Source organism: Coenobita brevimanus, chromosome 104 (genome assembly GCF_032717465.1).
Source record: "Coenobita brevimanus isolate Jiangsu-jjx chromosome 104, ASM3271746v2, whole genome shotgun sequence".
NCBI classification, from domain to species: Eukaryota; Metazoa; Arthropoda; class Malacostraca; order Decapoda; family Coenobitidae; genus Coenobita; species Coenobita brevimanus.
In genome coordinates, this window is record NC_137057.1 from 18,529,115 (window position 1) to 18,547,959 (window position 18,845).

At 41.6% G+C, this 18,845-nt stretch overlaps 2 protein-coding genes across 2 annotated transcripts in view; both read left to right on the forward strand.

Annotated features, from left to right (window-relative positions):
• MED11 (mediator complex subunit 11) overlaps nt 1-18,845 on the forward strand; it is a 427,497-nt gene that overhangs the window by 129,394 nt on the left and 279,258 nt on the right. The window lies entirely within an intron of this gene.
• LOC145416039 (uncharacterized) lies at nt 12,916-14,033 on the forward strand. Its single transcript, XM_080285138.1, has one exon. It carries the CDS (start codon nt 12,916-12,918, stop codon nt 13,795-13,797), a length of 882 nt encoding a protein of 293 aa, XP_080141264.1. The 3' UTR covers nt 13,798-14,033.

Consider the following 18,845-nt stretch of genomic DNA (forward strand, 5'->3'; position numbering starts at 1 on the left):
AGAAAATGTCTGGAGATCTGGGCATAATGAGGTGAGAATGATGAGACTGGAAAAAAAAAAATTGAGTCTGGAGATCTGGGCATAATGAGGAGGAGGAGGAGGCTGGGGAAAAAAAAAACACGAGGATACCTGACTAACAAATGAGTTTATGATGTGCACAAGTAGGGGGATGGTTTGGACATGCTGACAGAATGTACAACCAGGTAGGCTAATGCAGTGAACAGACCTGAACATTTAAGGGACATCCTAGCTGGCAGACCAAGGAAACCAGTGTACTGTAGAGGTCCTGAGATGGGTGTCTGGGATAGGAAACTTGACCAGATTGTTGCAGGAGACTGTGGGGCTTGGACAGCAGCCATCAGGTGAAAACTGGCTGACCCTGCAAGCACGAAACAGTCCTAGTAATATAGGAATGGTATATAAACAAAACCAGGTAGAAGCATTACTGACAAAGTTTGGTAATACCCCCATATCATCATTATGATCATCATATACCGTTCTGTACTGTCTATTGCTGTCATCATTTTCATGGTATGGCGGTGAGACCTTGGCTGTAAAGGAAGAGAATATTCACATGGCCAAATATACAGCAATGAAAATGATTAGGTTGATGTGTAGAATGTCCTTGAATGCGAGGCCTGGGGGGGCTAGGTTTATGATGGAAGAGTTAAGTGGTGGGATGGGACTGGAGGGTAGCTACTGGCGTTGTGATGAAGAGAGGTAGACTGGGGCAGTTTGGGCATGTAGAGAGGATGGGGGATGGCAATTGGGTGCAGAAAGTGAGAAGTGTTAACGTTAGGGGTAGGGTTGTGAGCGGCTGACCAAAAAAAACCTGGAACGAGGTCAATGAGTGTGACCTCAGGGATAAGGGACTGAATAGGGAGGCTGCCAGAGGTCAAGCAGCATGGACAGCCGCCATCAGGTAACAAAGGTCAACGCACGCAAGCACGCTGAAGCCTTTAAAAACGAAACAAATCAAACCAAAACAATGGTGTGAGGTATAGGGTCCAGCATGCAGGAGGAGAGGCATAATAAAAGGTGAACTATCAACAGCAGGTGCAGTTAAAGGGGCCAGACACTCATTCATTCACCGTTCAAGTACAGTGAAACCTGAACTACCAAATAAAGAAGTTATTATATAATTCTCTTTGTCACACATTATCCTATCTCTAATATGAATGAGAAGCACCAAAGAAAAAAGGATGTATGTTTAATGTAGGTAATATAAATGAAGGTTAGAGAAATGTAGGGAAATAAGAAATTGCCAGTGTTAAATAATGTTACGAAATCCTTCCTTGTGTATATACATTAGCTGCTATAGATATCCAATACCGTAATTAACTTGACAGGATAGTGAAATTTCTAGGTGTGGTAAAATATAACACCAAATACACATACCAAGTGGATGTGTGTTGCATTATGACAGTTCCCAAGGTGGTTGGTGGTCTAGTGGTTATGAAGTCCCTGGTGGAGTAATGGCCTTCCATGGTTTAACTCCAACAGGTGACTGGATGGTTGTAAGTCATGCAATGCCGAAGGAACCCTGAACTTCAGAAGGCGTACAATGGAACTAATGTTACCCCTGACTTCTAGGATGAAGGGGAGGCAACAATAATTTCTGCATCTTCCCGCCACCACGTTGGTCTTCATGATGCCAACACCATCATCTGTGGAAAAGATGACACTTTACATTCAGCTCATGTTCTACTCTTCTATTAAACTGGTATTTCAATAATTTATCTTGGTTTTGAGGCTCCAGTAGCCAAGTTATTAGAAAATGCTTTACAGGTTCCACTGAATATGTACAATCACCTTTGTCATGAATTCAACTTTGCCAGTTTTGGTTACCGTACTCACAGATGAGTCAGCGTCACAGAATGCACTAGTTTAAGTGTGCTTTGGGATGATTTAACAATATTTGTTTTTAAATAATATGAAAATATACTACTGGCATACACAAGAAAATTTGTCCAAGTCTGGCGATGCTCTGGGACACTGCAGATGATTTTCAGGACATCCTATAGAGGGAATGTGGCTTCCTTGGACTGGTTAGGTCCCTCAGGGTTGCTTTGTGTAAAAACAATCATTATTCTTTCCTCTTCATCACACACCCATCCCTCATTTTTGGTCAGCATTGAGAAAAGATGCATCCGGGAAGTGTCTATCTACCTATCTATTGCCAGACGCCTTAATCCCGTTTGGGGTGGCCACAAACAAATCGCCTCCAAGAAAGTGAAAACCTGAAAATAACTAATGAAGAACCATTTCTGATGGCTCCAGGAACCATAACTACAGCACTGAATCACACTGCCAGAAGACCCTTCGTAAAACACCCCAAACATCACCAAACAACAGGAATCTACCTGCTTAAGGTTCATTTACATTTCATTCATTCATTCATTGCCAGACGCCATGTATCCCAAACAGGGTGGCCAAGGGCTCAGAGTTAATTGTTTTACAGGGAGGGGCACTAATCCTCCACCAACCCCACTCGACACATATTCATTTACATAAGAGATCTGAAATGTTAAATCATCCCAAAATAAATCTTAACAACTGTGATACATTGCTCATCCGTGAATATCAACCCTAACACTGCAACTGAAGAGACAAGGGTTGATAGTAAATCTTAGACTGGATTTTCAGTTTTTCAACTTTTACGATCTTCCAAGGATTAAACTACTGGCTCAAATATTCAGTTTTTACATCTTTTTAGCTTTTGAAAAACTGTCTCCGATTTCCAGCTTGGGGCGTTTCCTTCATTCTTCGCTGGCACCAAGAGGGGCAACCGCTGACAGGACTAGAGCCCACAACTCCGTCAAATTTCTGGGGTGACACACTAACCAATTACACTGCGACTTCCTTCAGATCTCCATTCTCGTCATTCAGGTGGGTTACGGTCCTGCAGAACCATTAAATCTACGTCTGTCTTTGATTCTGGTTTGTCGTTTTTAATCATGCATTTTTCCTGACGTTCAAAGTCTTCATCATTCATTCACTCATCATCTGATCCTGTGTTGTCCCCTGAGGAGTGCAGTAGTTCAAAGTCTGCACCACTTTTACAGGAATAGTGGGGTTGGTGGAGGATTAGTGCCCCTCCCTGTAAAACAATTAACTCTAAGCCATTGGCCACCCTGTCTGGGATACATGGCGTCTGCCAATGAATGTTTCCTGAAGCAAAACCACAAACAGGACAGTAAACGTGTATTACATGAGACTAACAGGGATTCTCGCCAGTCCAAGTAACAGAAAATTTAACTGGAATGTTCAGACAGATTTTACCAATGACAGAAAATGTTACTTCTAAAACGTTGGCAACTTCTATGCCCTCATACTACATAACCCTAAGCTTATTCCATTATTTAAAAAAAGCACCTGGAATAAACTGCAGCAAACATTCATTCATTACCAGACGCCATAATCCCGCACGGAGTGGCCAAGGACTCCGAGTTATTTGTTTTACAGGGAGGGGCGCTAATCCTCCACCAAGCCACTTGACACGTAGGGAGAGCAACAGACACAAAATTAATCACTGTACTGTAATTCCAAATGTTGTCTGAATCCACACAACGCTGCACATGGACTCTGCTGCTCTGTGGACCACCTAGAAAAGTTGGAAAGCGTCTGACTGCCTATTAAGTGATGCCAGGCACGACAGAGTTCAACAGCAGCAATTTCAACTGTGCAAAGTTCATCTTGACAGCAACTTTGAATACCCGAAGCTTGACACAGTAGTAATCGTACACGCACAAAGCTTAATGATAATTACAACCATATAAAGTCTAGTGTAGCAGGAATTCTAAATCCATTGTGTCCGAGTTAACGACAAATACAACTACACAAAGTTCAACTCTGTGGCAATGTTGAATAGGTGAAGCCTGACTTTAACTGCAATTCCAACTGTGTAAGTCTGTGAACTGCAGTCAAAAGTGTATTCAAAACTGCAGCTGAGTTAAACCTTATGTAAAGCTACTGAACTGCTATACATTCAGACTTTGTATACAGCAGATGAACTAGCCAAGGTTGAACTCTGCACTCTGAGGCTAAAATTGCTGCCGTTTCATTTTGTGCATAGTTAAAATTCCTGTGACTGGACTTCATGGTTGAAAATGCAACAGCTGTATTTTGGTTAGTTAAAATGACTGCAGTTGGACTTTGCACAGTTACAATTGTTGCTGTGGGATTGTATTTGCTCAATATACTATCTCATAATTAGCTTTTCTGTAGTTTAATTCACAGCAGAAAATCACAGGAATGTCTAAGTAGAATTTACCAAGAATTACACTATACAAAACCTCAACCCTTCATAGATTTAGTCCCAAACGAGGGAAATATGGACTGTAACATCATTATCTGCCTAAAATAATGTTTCTGGTAACCTACAGGCCCAAAGGCGGCCCAATGTCCATCACCTTACATACTGGCTAACACAAGACAATTATATTTATCATCGGCCTAACACTTTTTCTTCATGACAGGAAAAAGCAGACCATATTACGAGAGCCATTAGAAAACAGAAATCTACTACTGATACTAAAATGACACCTTCCTTGCTGAACCTGCTCTATAATCACTCTGGTCTTCCTATGTTATAATCAAGCCATAATTAACTGCCCTACAACTACAGTATAATGATGAAATATGGTTAAATAACGCCATCTCACCTACACACAGGACCGGCTTTCAAAATCAGGGCTGCTGGCCCGAGAGTAAATCCTGATATCAGAACAAACATGTAACTTCTTCGAAAAGTATTATATTAACACAAGACAGAATAATACCATGAAAATATATTAAAGTAACATTTGTTCTAAAAGTTTCTATCATAAAGAAATAGTATATTACGAATCTTGCAATACTGTTAAAACCATTACATAAGCAGGATGTAAACTGATGAAACGTTTACTTTCTTCAAGCATCATAAGATCAAACACTCGATTAGAAAAAAGAGTAAACAAAATTATTATAATTATTCTAAACACTACGATTGGAACGATATACGGAAATTGAGTTGTCATGTCCAATCCCCTTACTGAATAAAAACGCGCCCAGTGTAAGGTCCTCACGTTCGTAATCTAAGCCTTTGAGCCTGTGATAGCTTTCATATACAAAATATACATATTTATATATATGGCATATAAGGCTACTGCATCGTTCATGGTATCAGTTACCACTCCTTATGTTACCGGAGAAGGGTGGATGGACACCCGGTGTGAGGTGCGTCAGATGCTCACATCAGGAACTCCTGCACTATCGGGCCAACACTTTTTCATATATAATTAGTAATGCTAACCAATCAGCCACTGCGGCCAACGAGGGCCTTGTTCCTTACCCTACTCATCTCCACTCACCCTTCGCCCTCCTCTGTAATTTTAAGCATCTACTCGTACCCGCACCAGACTCAAAGAGATTTTTACCAGGTTAGAATGCCTGCTAGCACCTCTTCTTGAACGATTTCCATGATGGATTCCACTCTGGAAGGGACATGTGACACCCTCCTCTAGTCTCACCAAACATTTAACACCTGCCTTCATTGGATGGTCAGCGCGGGCCTCCAGGAATCCCTTGACTCTGACGGCCGTATTCTTAAACTTTCCCTTCCCTTTTAGCGGCAAGGTAATCCCCTGCCATTCGCCTCATTGGCTAGGCTGCTGCTTGCTTGTTCCTCCAACTTTTATCATTCTAGTTCTGTGTCTGTCCTCTCTTCCTGCTTCTCCCTTGCCTTCCTGATACTTTCTCTTGCCCTTTGTGCCGCTTCAGGTGACTCTACATTGAGCAACATGTCTAATGGCTTCGTGTAAACCCAGGAAGTCACTTAAAGAGCTGGGTGTTAACCATATAACCAGATCAAGGGGTGAAAACCCTACTGTGACGCCCCTGTTAACTGGGTTGAGACGCAAATGCGACATCCACCCTGGAACCAATCCTTCACAATTTACCCGGAGCCTCACTACGGCCAGGCGCTATTCACCGCAAGGGAACATAGGTTCACTACACGGGACGACCCTGCAGGGGCGGTGGCTTACCTGTGGTTGATGGATCTGCTCGGCCAGACAGACCGGGACTTTCTACAGGTAAGCAAATAGGGATTTATAAAACCTTGGTGTAAATTTACAATGTATATGAATTATTATATATTTTCGTTAATTAACCACGAGATCTGGGTTGGAGAACTGTCGATTCCTATATTCTGCAAATAAAAAAACATTCCATACTGGGTTCTAAATACTGTATGAACTTAAAACATATCCAACGAAACTCTTGTTGATTGCTGTTAGATTGTGTGATGAAGGACTTAATTTCTCGATTCATTCATTTCGGTGCTCACTTTTTATTTCACTCTTGCTGTCTCCAGGCCGTTTTATTTAGTCTATAGCCTTTGTTGCCTTCACTGGTGGGGTGGGTCTATTGTTAACCTCGAACTTCGCGACTATGAACTGACAGGAGGCGGGCGATGCACCTAGCACGTTTCCAGCAAAATCCCTCGCACAGCAACTCTAGGAACTAAGGGATTAAATATAAGCATCAAGTAACAGCGACATACAAAAAGGAGTCATCAACTGGAGGGGTTATCAGAGTAATAACAGGAATGGGTTTACGTACTGTACCTGGGGTATGGCTTGGGCCAGAGGTTGCTAAACTAATCTTGGACGGCAGGAAGTTATCTGAAGGGTTGACTGAATCGACTTGTCTTGCCATGTGTCGAGGCCACATCTGCATAGATTTTCTGCACCGTTGCTACAGGTGCCAATGTCGAAGGCTCTATTACGGTACCGGTAGCCTACTCTGCTGATTCGAATACACCTTGGGCCTGTCATCTCGAAGGCAAGAGACTCGAAACATGGGCTTCATTGCAAGAGGAATGACGCAAAGTCACATTTACTATTATTATCCAAGCTACGCCGTGGCGCTAGTGTGGTGCAGACAGTGCAATATATGTTTTTCTTCTTTTCTATCTCACACACAGTATCATTACGGTGTACACTGCAGATATCCATGTATCTTCCACATTTTATACTTTGTTTAGTAATACGAGGCCTTCATTTAACACAGCCAAAAATGGTCACTAACTCCGGCAACTGGTTTCACGATTACTGTCCTGGGGACGACGTTTGGCACCTCCCGAATCCCTATAACAGCCTCGTATCTACTGCATCCATTGTCCACTGAAATATTAGAAGGGCAAACTTAGTTAGGGGAATTGTCTTGACGGGGAAAAGACACAACAAATACTGCAAGATGCCAGTTCAGTCAAGATAATGGCGATGTACAGATCTAAAGATAGCATTTTCATGATAAATAATATTACAAGAGCTGCTATAGCCCCATTCTTGTTATTGTTATGGTTGTTGGGTATGAATCGCGTTTATTAGTCTCTTAATACACTCCCTTGAAGGCGCTCATTCATTTCCTTCCCGCAAGACACTGGAGCAACAGCTTCCTTGATCATGCTAAGTGGATTTAGCCTTACTGCCAGTAAAATTTATTTTGAAAAATGTATTCGCATGACAGGCTTTAAACCTTTGCTGAAACTTACAACTGATTTATATATTATAACTAAAAGGAATCTTCTACATATTGAAGTTTGACCATCGCCATCTTTCAGTTCTCAAAACCTTACAGAATATTCCTTTATAGGCTGTTCTTTACGTTCAAGCACATAAAAAAAAAAAAATACGTTGCGATGCATTTCGTCGCAACATTTTTAAACATTTTAAGGACATTTAAGAATGAAATGATCTTTCCAACACTTACACAGTACTGCTCAAAACTAAGCAGCAAGATGGTGGGAGTTTGTACCAAAGGAACCGATTCCACATCAGTTATGTTGTGGCTGTCAGGGTTGGGTGAAGTTAGTACGAGCTTTGTTTCTCACCACCAGTATCAGTGAGTTTGCACCACGGTATTATATGATGTTAATGTAATGTTACCGCATGACTAACGTGTTGTTGTGGCTGCTGGACTAGCTGAGGTTACTATGCCCCTGCCACCACCAGTAATCCACACCATGATGCTGAGCTGGATTACAGATGCAACTGGATAAAATGCACAGTTAATTTCTTGAATTCATACTGAGGTTTTTTTCTATCGGAACATCATATTTCAGATAAGTACTAATTATCTGGTGCAGACCCAAGCCATATCCAGAAATTTAGGGGCGTCACCAGACATATTTAAGCTTTTCCAGTTCTAACTTACGATTTGTACGAGTATTATTGTAAATAAAAGATTTTCATGGTAACACCCAGCCCAGCTTAAGCTAACCTACTAATAATCAGTGCAGTACCTTGGAAATACCAGATTTCTGACAAGTAAGGTTGTGACTGTCTACCTACTGCCAGATGCCTAACTCCCATAGGGGTTAGAGACCAAACAAATTGCCTCCATGTCGGCCTGTTCCTCATCAATTCACTGCCCTCCCTTTACCTCACACACCCCTTTCATATACCTCTCCACTCCATCCCTGCAGAACTGCACAATGAAAGCCTTGGTGTCAGTGTTCAGCCAAAGCAAGTGGCATTTGAACCCAGGTAATGGAAACAAAAATTATACAGGAGGTAACACTGGGAACAGTTCTAAAACTTCCACGAGCCCCTTACCACACCACCCATGCCTCCCTCAACCCATGACCTGTCAATATTTTATTCACAAAAAAGATCACACTGAGGCCCATTATATGGCCAAAAGGACAAACAAGCAATCAATGATCATAACTACAGTGAATTTTTCTGGCCCTTGCCACTGAAGCATACCTGGGTTTCTGTACTTACAGCTGACTCACACAATGACAATTTGTTCTGTTGAAACCTCGGCATCTGAAAGAGAATGGCACAAATTTTGAGTCCAGAACAGATGATGGAGCACTTTAATCCTAACCTTGATAAATGGTTTTCTGTGACAGCACGAGGTCTGTTCAGAAGATATCCAACCATAGGATCTAAAAAAATAAACAGCTAGCCCGTTGAGCTAGGATACTGATCCCCCTCAAAGTAGGCCCCTTCAGACTTGACGCAGACAGCCCAACATTCATTCCACTGCCTGGAACATTTTTCAAAGTTAGTTTTCAATATCGCCTGCAGGTGCATCAATACATTCTCTATGATCTCTTCTCCTGTCTCAAATCGGCAAACTATCAATGGAGTTTTGAGCTTGGGGAATAACCAAAAGTCACACGGAACCATGTCCGATGAGTAGGGAGCCTGCCGGACCTGCGGGATATTATGCTTGGCCAAAAATTCCTGGGTAATTTGAGAAGAATGAGCAGGGGCATTGTCATGGTGCAGCTTACTACGTGCCACTTTCCAAAGGTCTGGTCTCTTCCGCTGAACTGCATCACGAAGACAACAGATAACGTTGAGGTAATAATGTTTGATGACAGTCTGACCTCTTGGTGCATATTTGTGATGCACAACACCATGGTAGTCAACACGTGTGTATATTTTCATCTAGCTGCAGACCTGTCGTTCTGTTTTTGGATGAGGTAACCCTGCAGGCATCCACTGGGACAACTGTGCTTTGGTTTCTGGGTCATACCCTCACACCCAAGTCTCATCTCCAGTGAGGGGGGCACGGTAGCACAGTGGTAGCGCGCTGGACTCGTAATCGGGGGATTGTGAGTTCGAGCCTCGCCCGGGCTGCCGTGCCGGGAGTGGTAGCTCGCTCCTGTAACCCTAGCGGGGCTATATAGTCCAATACAGGGCTTAGCTCGGGGGAACTCCATTTCTCCCATTTCATCTCCAGTGATAACAGTTGTCAGAAAGTCTGGATTGCGATTTGCACACTCCAGCACGTCTTGAGCAATGTTCATCCAAGAGAAGAGATCATGATGAATGCAATGAAGCACTTGCAGGAGATACCGAAAACCAACTTTGAAAATGTTTCTGCAGTGGAAAGAGCACTGGGCTACGTGTGTCAAGTCAGAAGGGGCCTTCTCGGAGGGGGATTAATGTCCTAGCTCAAGAGGTTAGCTATTTATTTTTTTACAGACTAAGGCCAAATACTTTCTGAACAGACCTCGTACCATATGTTTATAATTTTTAGCAACAGATATGTATTTAGCCAAACTAAAGATTAAACTTTTACCTGCACTCTAAGCATTTCTGCTGGGAATCAGTAATAATTTAATGCAGCCATACCCTACCCTAACTTATCTTTTTAGGTATTGAGATGAAAAAGGTGTCTTCTGAGTGAAATGCCACTGTAAATAAAACACAGATATTCTAAGAGAAATAAAGTTGAGTTCTGGGATAAGTCTGCAGAAGAAAATGTGGCTCTTTTATCAAACATATGCATTGCCCTGTATAAAAACTACAGAATCCACAAATGTACTGTTGTAAAAGTTTTATGATAAATGGTAACCCTTACGGGATTATGGCGTCTGGCAATTGATTGATTGATTGATTGATAACCCTTATTTGCCCACCAGGCCAAGTATAGAATGAAGTGTGATGTGTTCCAGGTGGGTGTTGACAGCGCAGCTGGAGAATGTGTGTCAAGTTCAATACGAGGCAGTCAGCAGTGCACCAGGGAAGCTGATGTGGACTCTGCCAATCCCATCTATTAAGGTATTATAGTATTTTTGGCATGGCTCAACCGTATAAAGCGATATACAGATTTTTGAAACCCCGACTGTTAAGTAATACTGCAGTGTCTGTGACATGACTCAAATCTTCATGCTGTCCTTCCACTCCCTGTGTGCATAAAAATGACGAGCAGAGTTGTTGATTTCCCAGAGATCATTGGTGGATCCATAGGGGGCGGAGGGAGTCAGGAGCCCTCCTCTTTTCGTATTGTACTGTATCGTTTATAACCTGCATGTGTTGGTCTTGGTCACCTAATGGCAGCTCTCCATGTTGCTCAGTCTCCTGCAGCCTCCTTATCAGGTCCCTTATCCCTGAGGTAACACTCTTGTGACCTCATCCCAGGTCTTTTTCAGCCTGTCTCTCAGAACCCTACCCCCAGTGTTCTCACTTCTCACCTTCTCCATCCATCATCATCCTCCATCCTATCAGCATGTCCAAGCCATCTCAATCCACCCCTCCTCATCACAATACCAATACACTCCAGTCTCATCATTCTTCTCAACTCTTCATTTGTAATCCTATCCTGCCCAAGCCTTGCACTTAGTATGCAATACACATCCATCTAATCATTTTGTTATTTCTGTGCATCTGAGCCTACAAATAACCTATTCCTTTACAGCCCAGGTCTCGCTACCATCTGTGTCAAAAAAATTTCCTGCAAGGAGGATACGGAAATACTGAAGGGAGGGTGGGGAGTTTAAAATCTCATCATACAAATTTGACCCTAACACTGAAACTTTATGATTGTACATTGAACTCTGTGTGTATAGTATGTGTGTATATATATAGTATACAGTAATCCCTCAATTATCTGACATAATAGAGCCAAAGGCATGTCCAGGTAATGGCTCCATGCAGATAATGGACTTCTCCCCTGGGCCCCCCTTTGTACACAACCTAACTTTGAATGCCAGTGTAAAAGGCCACTGCAGTGCATAGTACAACATTTGTTCCTCTTGTTTAATACTACTCTATCTGGTCAAGCTGACCTATAAACCACATCCAAGCAGTTACCATGGTCAAACAGACCCATCAACCACAGCCAAGCTATCACCATTGCAGGTCCATACCGGTACCCTGCAGTGACAAGAAAATACATGAGAAAATTGACTTGAAAAAAAAAAATGCAGAGGGCACACAAAACATAATGTTAACATTGAATAAAATCAACATAAAGAAAGATTAGGAGAAATACACTGAGGTGGTTTGGACATGTGGAGAGAATGGAGAATGAAAGACTGACTAAGAGAGTGTATGTAGATGAGGTGGAGGGAGGGAGAGGGAGGGGTAGACCGAGGATGAGGTGGAGGGATGGAGTTGAGAGGTATATGAGGGAGGGAGGGGTGAGTTGGGGGGAGGGTAGTCAAATGGTGGGTGACAGAGTGACTTGGAGGCGTTTTGTCTGCGGCCACCCTTTGCGGGATTAGGGCGTCGGGCTATAGATAGATAGATAGATAGAATAAAATCATGGTAAAACTGAATAAAATCATGGTACAGTACAGTAAGTTAGAATAAAATTAGTGTCAGCACTCACGATTCGACCATCCCACACGTATTCCCTACGTATCAACAAGCTGGATGGCGAAGGGTTAGTGCCCCTCCCCATAAAACCACTAACACAAAGACAAAGGGCCACTCCTTATGGGATTAAATCTAAGAAAAAATACTGTATATTTGGACCCTATTAACAAATGCTGGATTTGCTAAAGGAGATTCTAGACTAATGGCAGATGTTTTTCCAGGTCCACAATTGAAGTCAGGTCTGTGAAGCATACACAGCAAGAGTGTGGTCATCTGGGAGCTGCATGATTGACAAATGCTGACTGGAAACAAGAATGTGGTTGCCTGTCAATGAGGGCACCTGAGTCAATAGTGTGTGTGTATACATGTTAGTTTTCTTCAGTCTAAAATAACAGTAATAATTTAATGTGTGGTACCATGAGAAGTGAAGTGATTAGGTAAGCATATTTGTTGATGCATATGGTCCACACGTTATGAAGTTTGTACTCATTGTTGTTCACATGTAATGATTTTTGTAATAAGTTATGGTTCAGCAGGAATGATTTATTAGCTGACAGTTGTGGTTTGAATGTAATGATGTGTTAACAATTATTCTTCAGTAGGAGTGGGTACATTATTCACCTGACATTGAATTTGGTTAGTTAGGAAACGTGATAGACAGTGAAGCTGGCAGTTAGGTGGAGCAAAGTGAAGTTAAAGTTTGAATTCCATTATTCCCTTTAATACAGTAACATTCTTTTATCCTTGTAACTGTTGGGGAGTTTTGGTCCCAACTAGTAGTGAAGTGGTCAAGGGAGCCAAGAGCACAGTAATGGAGGTGGTTAAGGAAGAAGCCGATGTGAAGTTGAGGTTCACTTGTGATGAATGTGGTAAACAGTTTGGGCATAAAAGCCACTTTACCAGGCACTTATTATCTCATTCAGGAGTGAAGGAGTTTGAGTGTAGTGAATGTGGTAAACAATTCATACATAAAAGCAGCCTAACACATCACTCACTAATTCATTCAGGCGTGAAGAAGTTTGAGTGTGAAGAATGTGGGAAACAGTTTAATCACAAAACCCATTTCACGCGCCACCAACTGACTCACTCAGGAGTGAAGGAATTTACCTGTGATGAATGTGGCAGACAGTTTAATGATAAAAGCAACTTCAATCGGCACTTAATATCTCATACAGGAGTGAGGTTTGAATGTTATGAATGTGGTAAACATTTTATGCATCAAAGCAGCCTCAGCCATCACTCACTAACCCATTCGGGAGTAAAGAAGTTTGAGTGTAATGAATGTTTTAAACAATTCATTCACAAAAGCCACTTCACCCAGCACTTACTAACTCATTCAGGAGTCAAGGAGTACAAGTGTGATCAGTGTGGCAAGCTGTTTGCTCGTAAAGATGGTCTGAACAGGCATTTACTGGTTCATTCAGGAGTAAAGGAATTCAAGTGTGATGAATGTGGTAAAGAGTTTAGTCATAAAAACCATCTCACCCAGCATGAACTGATTCATAAAGGAGTGAAGGACCACAAGTGTGATGAATGTGGTAAGAGGTTCAGACATAAAGTCAGTCTCACCCAGCATGCTTTGATTCATGCTGGAGTGAAGAAGTTTAAGTGTGATGAATGTGGCAGAGCATTTAGAACTAAGACAGAAATAACCAGGCACGTGGCGAAGTGTTTAGAACTAAGCAGCCAATAACCACACGTATTGCCAGTCACTGAGAACCTAGGGAGCAGTAGTGTCATTTTTTCACTGTCATGTGAACTGTTCAAATGGAACTGTTCAATGCTTCCCTCCCTCCCTTCCATCTCCTCATCCATTCTTACCTCCTCCCTCTCTCCTAACCTCGCCATAAATGTACACACAATTTCCTTCTCTGTTTTTGACCGAAGAGGATCCAAGTTGGGCCAGACATGCAGAGCTTCCCAATAAACATTTCCATAACATGGGCATAATTCTTCCAAGAACCAATTATGTTTTGAATGTGGTACACTCACTGTGCTACAGAAAACTGTTTTCTGTAAGTGGAAAAGAGTGAGACATTTGGTATAACCGGGCTGTAAAGAAAACAGTTACCTTTTTTGAAACTCAAGGATGTGTTTGAAAATACAGCATCACAACTTTTTCCATCAACCTGGGGAAACTGGAAAATCAGCTGCACAGGTACTAATGGAACTTCAACAGGAAATGTTACCATATCTTGCTGTGGACTTAACTCCTATGTTTTGTTGTACCTTAATATACGTCCTGTTGCTGGTAACTGGAGGAGGAATCTGGTAAGCGGGAAAGAATGTAACGCTGAAAGAATGTAACACTGAAATGTACTTTATTCATTGTTGATATGCCGTAAGAAGGGACAGGTTTGTAAGGGGGTAAGCTTATATGAGGCAGGTGTGTGTGGGATGAGTTCATATGGGGTGAGTTTACAGAGGAATGACTTCACCAGATCCCTGATGGAGCATAATATTTTGAGTCAGTGTTGGTGGAGTATGCTGCCAAGTTTATTACAACTACTTATGTTACTTCTCAATGAATTTTAGAAGCAGTATAAGTATTTAAGTATATGTTAAGGTCACCTTTGTGCTGCAGTTGTTTTATCTGAGACTGGGCCAGCAGGCTGCTGCCTACACTCTAAGAATAGCCCACTGTGACGATCTTTGAAATGAAAAGCACGTAAGAAATTTTATAGTTTTTAAGAGGGGGGGGAAGAGGGTGCCTTTGAATTTTACCAATTGTATTGTAAGAGCATTTATAGATGATGCATGTTGCAGCGCCAGCTAACATACCCAATGTTTCTATTGGAATTAAGCATTATTGAATATACATACAGTTCTTTATCATTCATTCATTAGGTACTTTTTTTTCTCCTTTTAATTGAACTTTATACTATATACCTGTATATGTATAATTATATACAAATATATATGTACTGGTATATGCTGTATTTAATATGACTTTATGACAAGGATTACACACACTTAGGTCCAGAAGCAAGACCCAGGCTTCAGTTGGTCTTAAGTCGCACTCTAGATGCACCTCCCAAAAAACGATATGCAGAAACAATGCCAAAGTCTCTCACAGTTGGAGCCGAAGTTCTCAAGTCCAAGTGGCCTCTGAGTGGGCTGAGTAAGACTTGAGCACTGAGGACCTATTATTTAACAACTCTGTAGGTTAGATTGGGTTTTAAAACAATGAACAGTTGATTAACAGCCCCCAGTACAACAACTGACAGTGGCTGCACAAGAGTCTTGGCAAAAACCTTATGAAGTTTGTACATAATATTTGGCTGTCAGGGAGATATGTAATCTGCATTTCATGCAGTTATATAAATTTTAGTAGGATAACTTTCCATCCTTTGATGATATAGTATTACCTACAGGAGTTGCTGCAGTGCCTTGTGATATTCATATTTGCATTATGCTGGAATCAGTATTGAAGTATAGTACAGTAACAATTTGGCCACAAGGTGACAGATCTATCTTGTACACATCCCTATGTGATCTGCAAGTAATACACAGAATATGCAGCTTTTCTAATATCTAGCATGATTCATACTGTGAAGACAGCGAAGTGCCAAATGATTAACAATTCTCTGTGCTGCATCATCACTTACAAAAATGCGTAGGCCGTGCATGTTTGTAATGTACGCAGATACATAATTTTCATAACCTGTTCAACTCATCATAATGTAGGTCCTGTATTGCAGATCATATTTCAAGCATCAGAACTTCTATCCATCTATCTATAGTCCGACGCCATACTCCCATAAGGGATGGCCGTTTGTCTCTGAGTTAGTTATTTTACAGGGAGGGACACTAACCCTCCACCAACTCTTGTGTTCACATGTAGGGAACAAGTATGTTTTGGTTACCAGTATATGGTTACCACCCAGCATTATAAATAGGAAAATATTTATGCAGATGGTGATGATAACTGAGTGTAGGCCTAGATGTCAGTTATCTAATGTTTTTATAAAACCTCATTGGTTTATTTTGTCTCAACTGCTAATTATATCGTATTTAAAACTCAGAACTGTCACTGGCTGATTTGAAACTAGCTGAAGATTTGCCCCTAGTCTGCAACCTGCGCTTGACTTTGTGAAGTCGATTCAGCAAACAGCTGAGTCAAGCCGGCTAACCCCGACTGTTGCTGTTGTTGTTTTACTACCTGTGTCTGTCTAATTGAGCAGACTCATCAATTGCAGGAAAAGGAGCATCCCATACAGGTAACTGATGCTCCCATGTGGCTGACAGTGCCTGGCCACAGTGAGGTGTGGCTTGAACAAGCTGTTATTCTGGACTCTGAACCGTCCCAAACCTGACCTCCAAGTCCAACTCAATTTCATTATAGCATTTGGACTTTAGTTAGTTATGTTAAATGTTAAGCTGGGTTTGTATTTTTTACTGACGAGTGTGACCATGTACAGGATAGGGAAAAAGAAAAAAAAAAACAACTAATTTTTCACTAACTGCAGCAAATGTTTGTACAGCCAGGCAATTAAGTACTTGGCTGAAATATGTAGATAGTTTTGACACCAAACTGGTCTAATGATCTGGGTTACATTAGACAGTGAATTAGGTTGAGTTACTGCAGGTCAGATGGTGAACAGATTACATTAATGAACTAGAGTTAGGTTGCTATAAAAACACCTACATATTTCAATCAAGCACTCAATTTTGTGCATATGATTGCTGAACTTAATACATACTGTATATTAATGTGTGTTTTTTAAAGAATTTCCTTTTACTCAGTGCTGTGACCACATTATTCTTTGAGTTAGTTGTTTTACGAGGAGAGGCACTAACCCTCTGCCAACCCACTTGCTGACACATAGGGAACACATATGGGTTAGTTAAATGGTTACCACCCAGCGCTGTAAATGGTTCCTGGCTTACAGGAAACCATCAGACTTATCACTAAAGGTAAAGTCACCTGAGAGGGAAAGAAGAGTAATAAAGTACCAGGAAAGAATGTAGCATCTAGGAACCTTGAAGAGACTTGTAACTCTGCACTGTTGTATGGGGGAATCATTATTTTTAAAAGTGTTAATGAAAGGGCCTCCGAGAACTGCTTTTTGGGAATAGGTAATTGTACAGTACCTGCAAGTTTTATATGCATTCTTTTTATATATTGCTAGTAAATGTCACTTGTTTCACAGGTCCCCAATAAAGAAAAAAATATTGAATTATTTTTTTTTTTGTATTCCATGAGGTTAGTTTTATGAAATAGCTGCAAATCAGATGGAATGGGCAACTAACTATCTATCTATCTATCTATAGCTCGACGCCCTAATCCCGCAAAGGGTGGCCGCAGACAAAACGCCTCCAAGTCGCTCTGTCACCCACCATTTGACTGCCCTTATTAAATATCTTATGTGATATATATACATTGCTGCACTTTTACCACATCCTTATCTGCCACATGCCTTAATATGTCAGAAAGAGAGAGAGAGAGAGATTTGGATACAATCACCATCATTATCATCATCCAGACCTCTTTTCTCACCTAATGATGGGGTAAAGTAGGTTTAAAAAAAAAAAACAACAACAACAGCAGCCAACCCTATTAGATGAGCCACACTCTCAAAGATTCGCCATTCAAGCCCATGGAATCCTGACACCATCTCATAGGCATAAACAGACACTACTATGCTTCCCACTATCTATCAGCTGGTGTCAATACATCGACTACCACATTTATCTATCTATCTATTGCCTGACGCCCTAATCCCGCAAAGGGTGGCCACAGACAAAACGCCTCCAAGTCACTCTGTCACCTACCGTTTGACTGCCCTCCACCCAACTCACTCCCCCTTCCCTCATATACCTCTCAACGCCATCCCTCCACCTCATCCTCGGTCTCCCCTTCCCTCCACTTCACCTACATACACCCTCTTAGTTTTTCATTCTCCAGCACATCACCACGAACAAAGATAAGGGTGCCAGACCTGCCATATGCCCCTCTGCAAAAAATCCTTCCAACCAGCTCAAGCCACTGTCAGTTCCCAAGCCTCATCATCCTTCTTACTTGCTTTCTCACACACTTGTTGCTCTTAACTATTCACTTTCTTGGCCTACCGCACCTCCTCCCACCTTCTTACCCTACATGCAGTGGCTCTCTCTCTCTCCCCCTCTCTCTCTCTCTCTTAACCTCGAGTACATGTCCTGGCTTCAACTATTAACGTGCCTGCAAACAGATTAAGAACCTATCCTCTAGACAGGCTAAGCACATTTGATTATACACATGTACAAAATGCATAAACAGCACACACACACACACACACACACACACACAAGCTGGCAGGACCCTAATAAAGAAAGAAAGAAAGAAAAGAGAGAAGCAACAGATCCATTATCGGTATCCAGGAAAAAATGCGCGCGTAGTGCTTCATTACCCAAGCTTTCGAAATTCCCGCGCCAACACACGTAAACAAACACCAACCCCGCCATCACGCCCCCAGTCCGGATATTTTATGTGTGTCCTGCATGGGAATATTCTGTCCTGTCTGACCTCCTCTCTCTCTCTCTCTCTCTCTCTCTCTCTCTCTCTCCGTTTTTCTTTACCTGTTTGTTTGTTTGTTTTTTTATTGCTATTTTTCTGTAGTACGGGCGCCCACTTACACTCACTTGAATTTCTCTCTCTCTCTTTCTCTCTGTTATCAGTATTTATATTATTTTTTATACATTTTGCTTCCCAGTATTGCCGACAAGAAAAAGTATATTCAAACTCATGCACTTTGTCTTACC

Bases quoted from the DNA above. Each gene is read 5' to 3' on its own strand.
- LOC145416039 (XM_080285138.1), top strand. From the start codon at position 12,916: ATGGAGGTGGTTAAGGAAGAAGCCGATGTGAAGTTGAGGTTCACTTGT.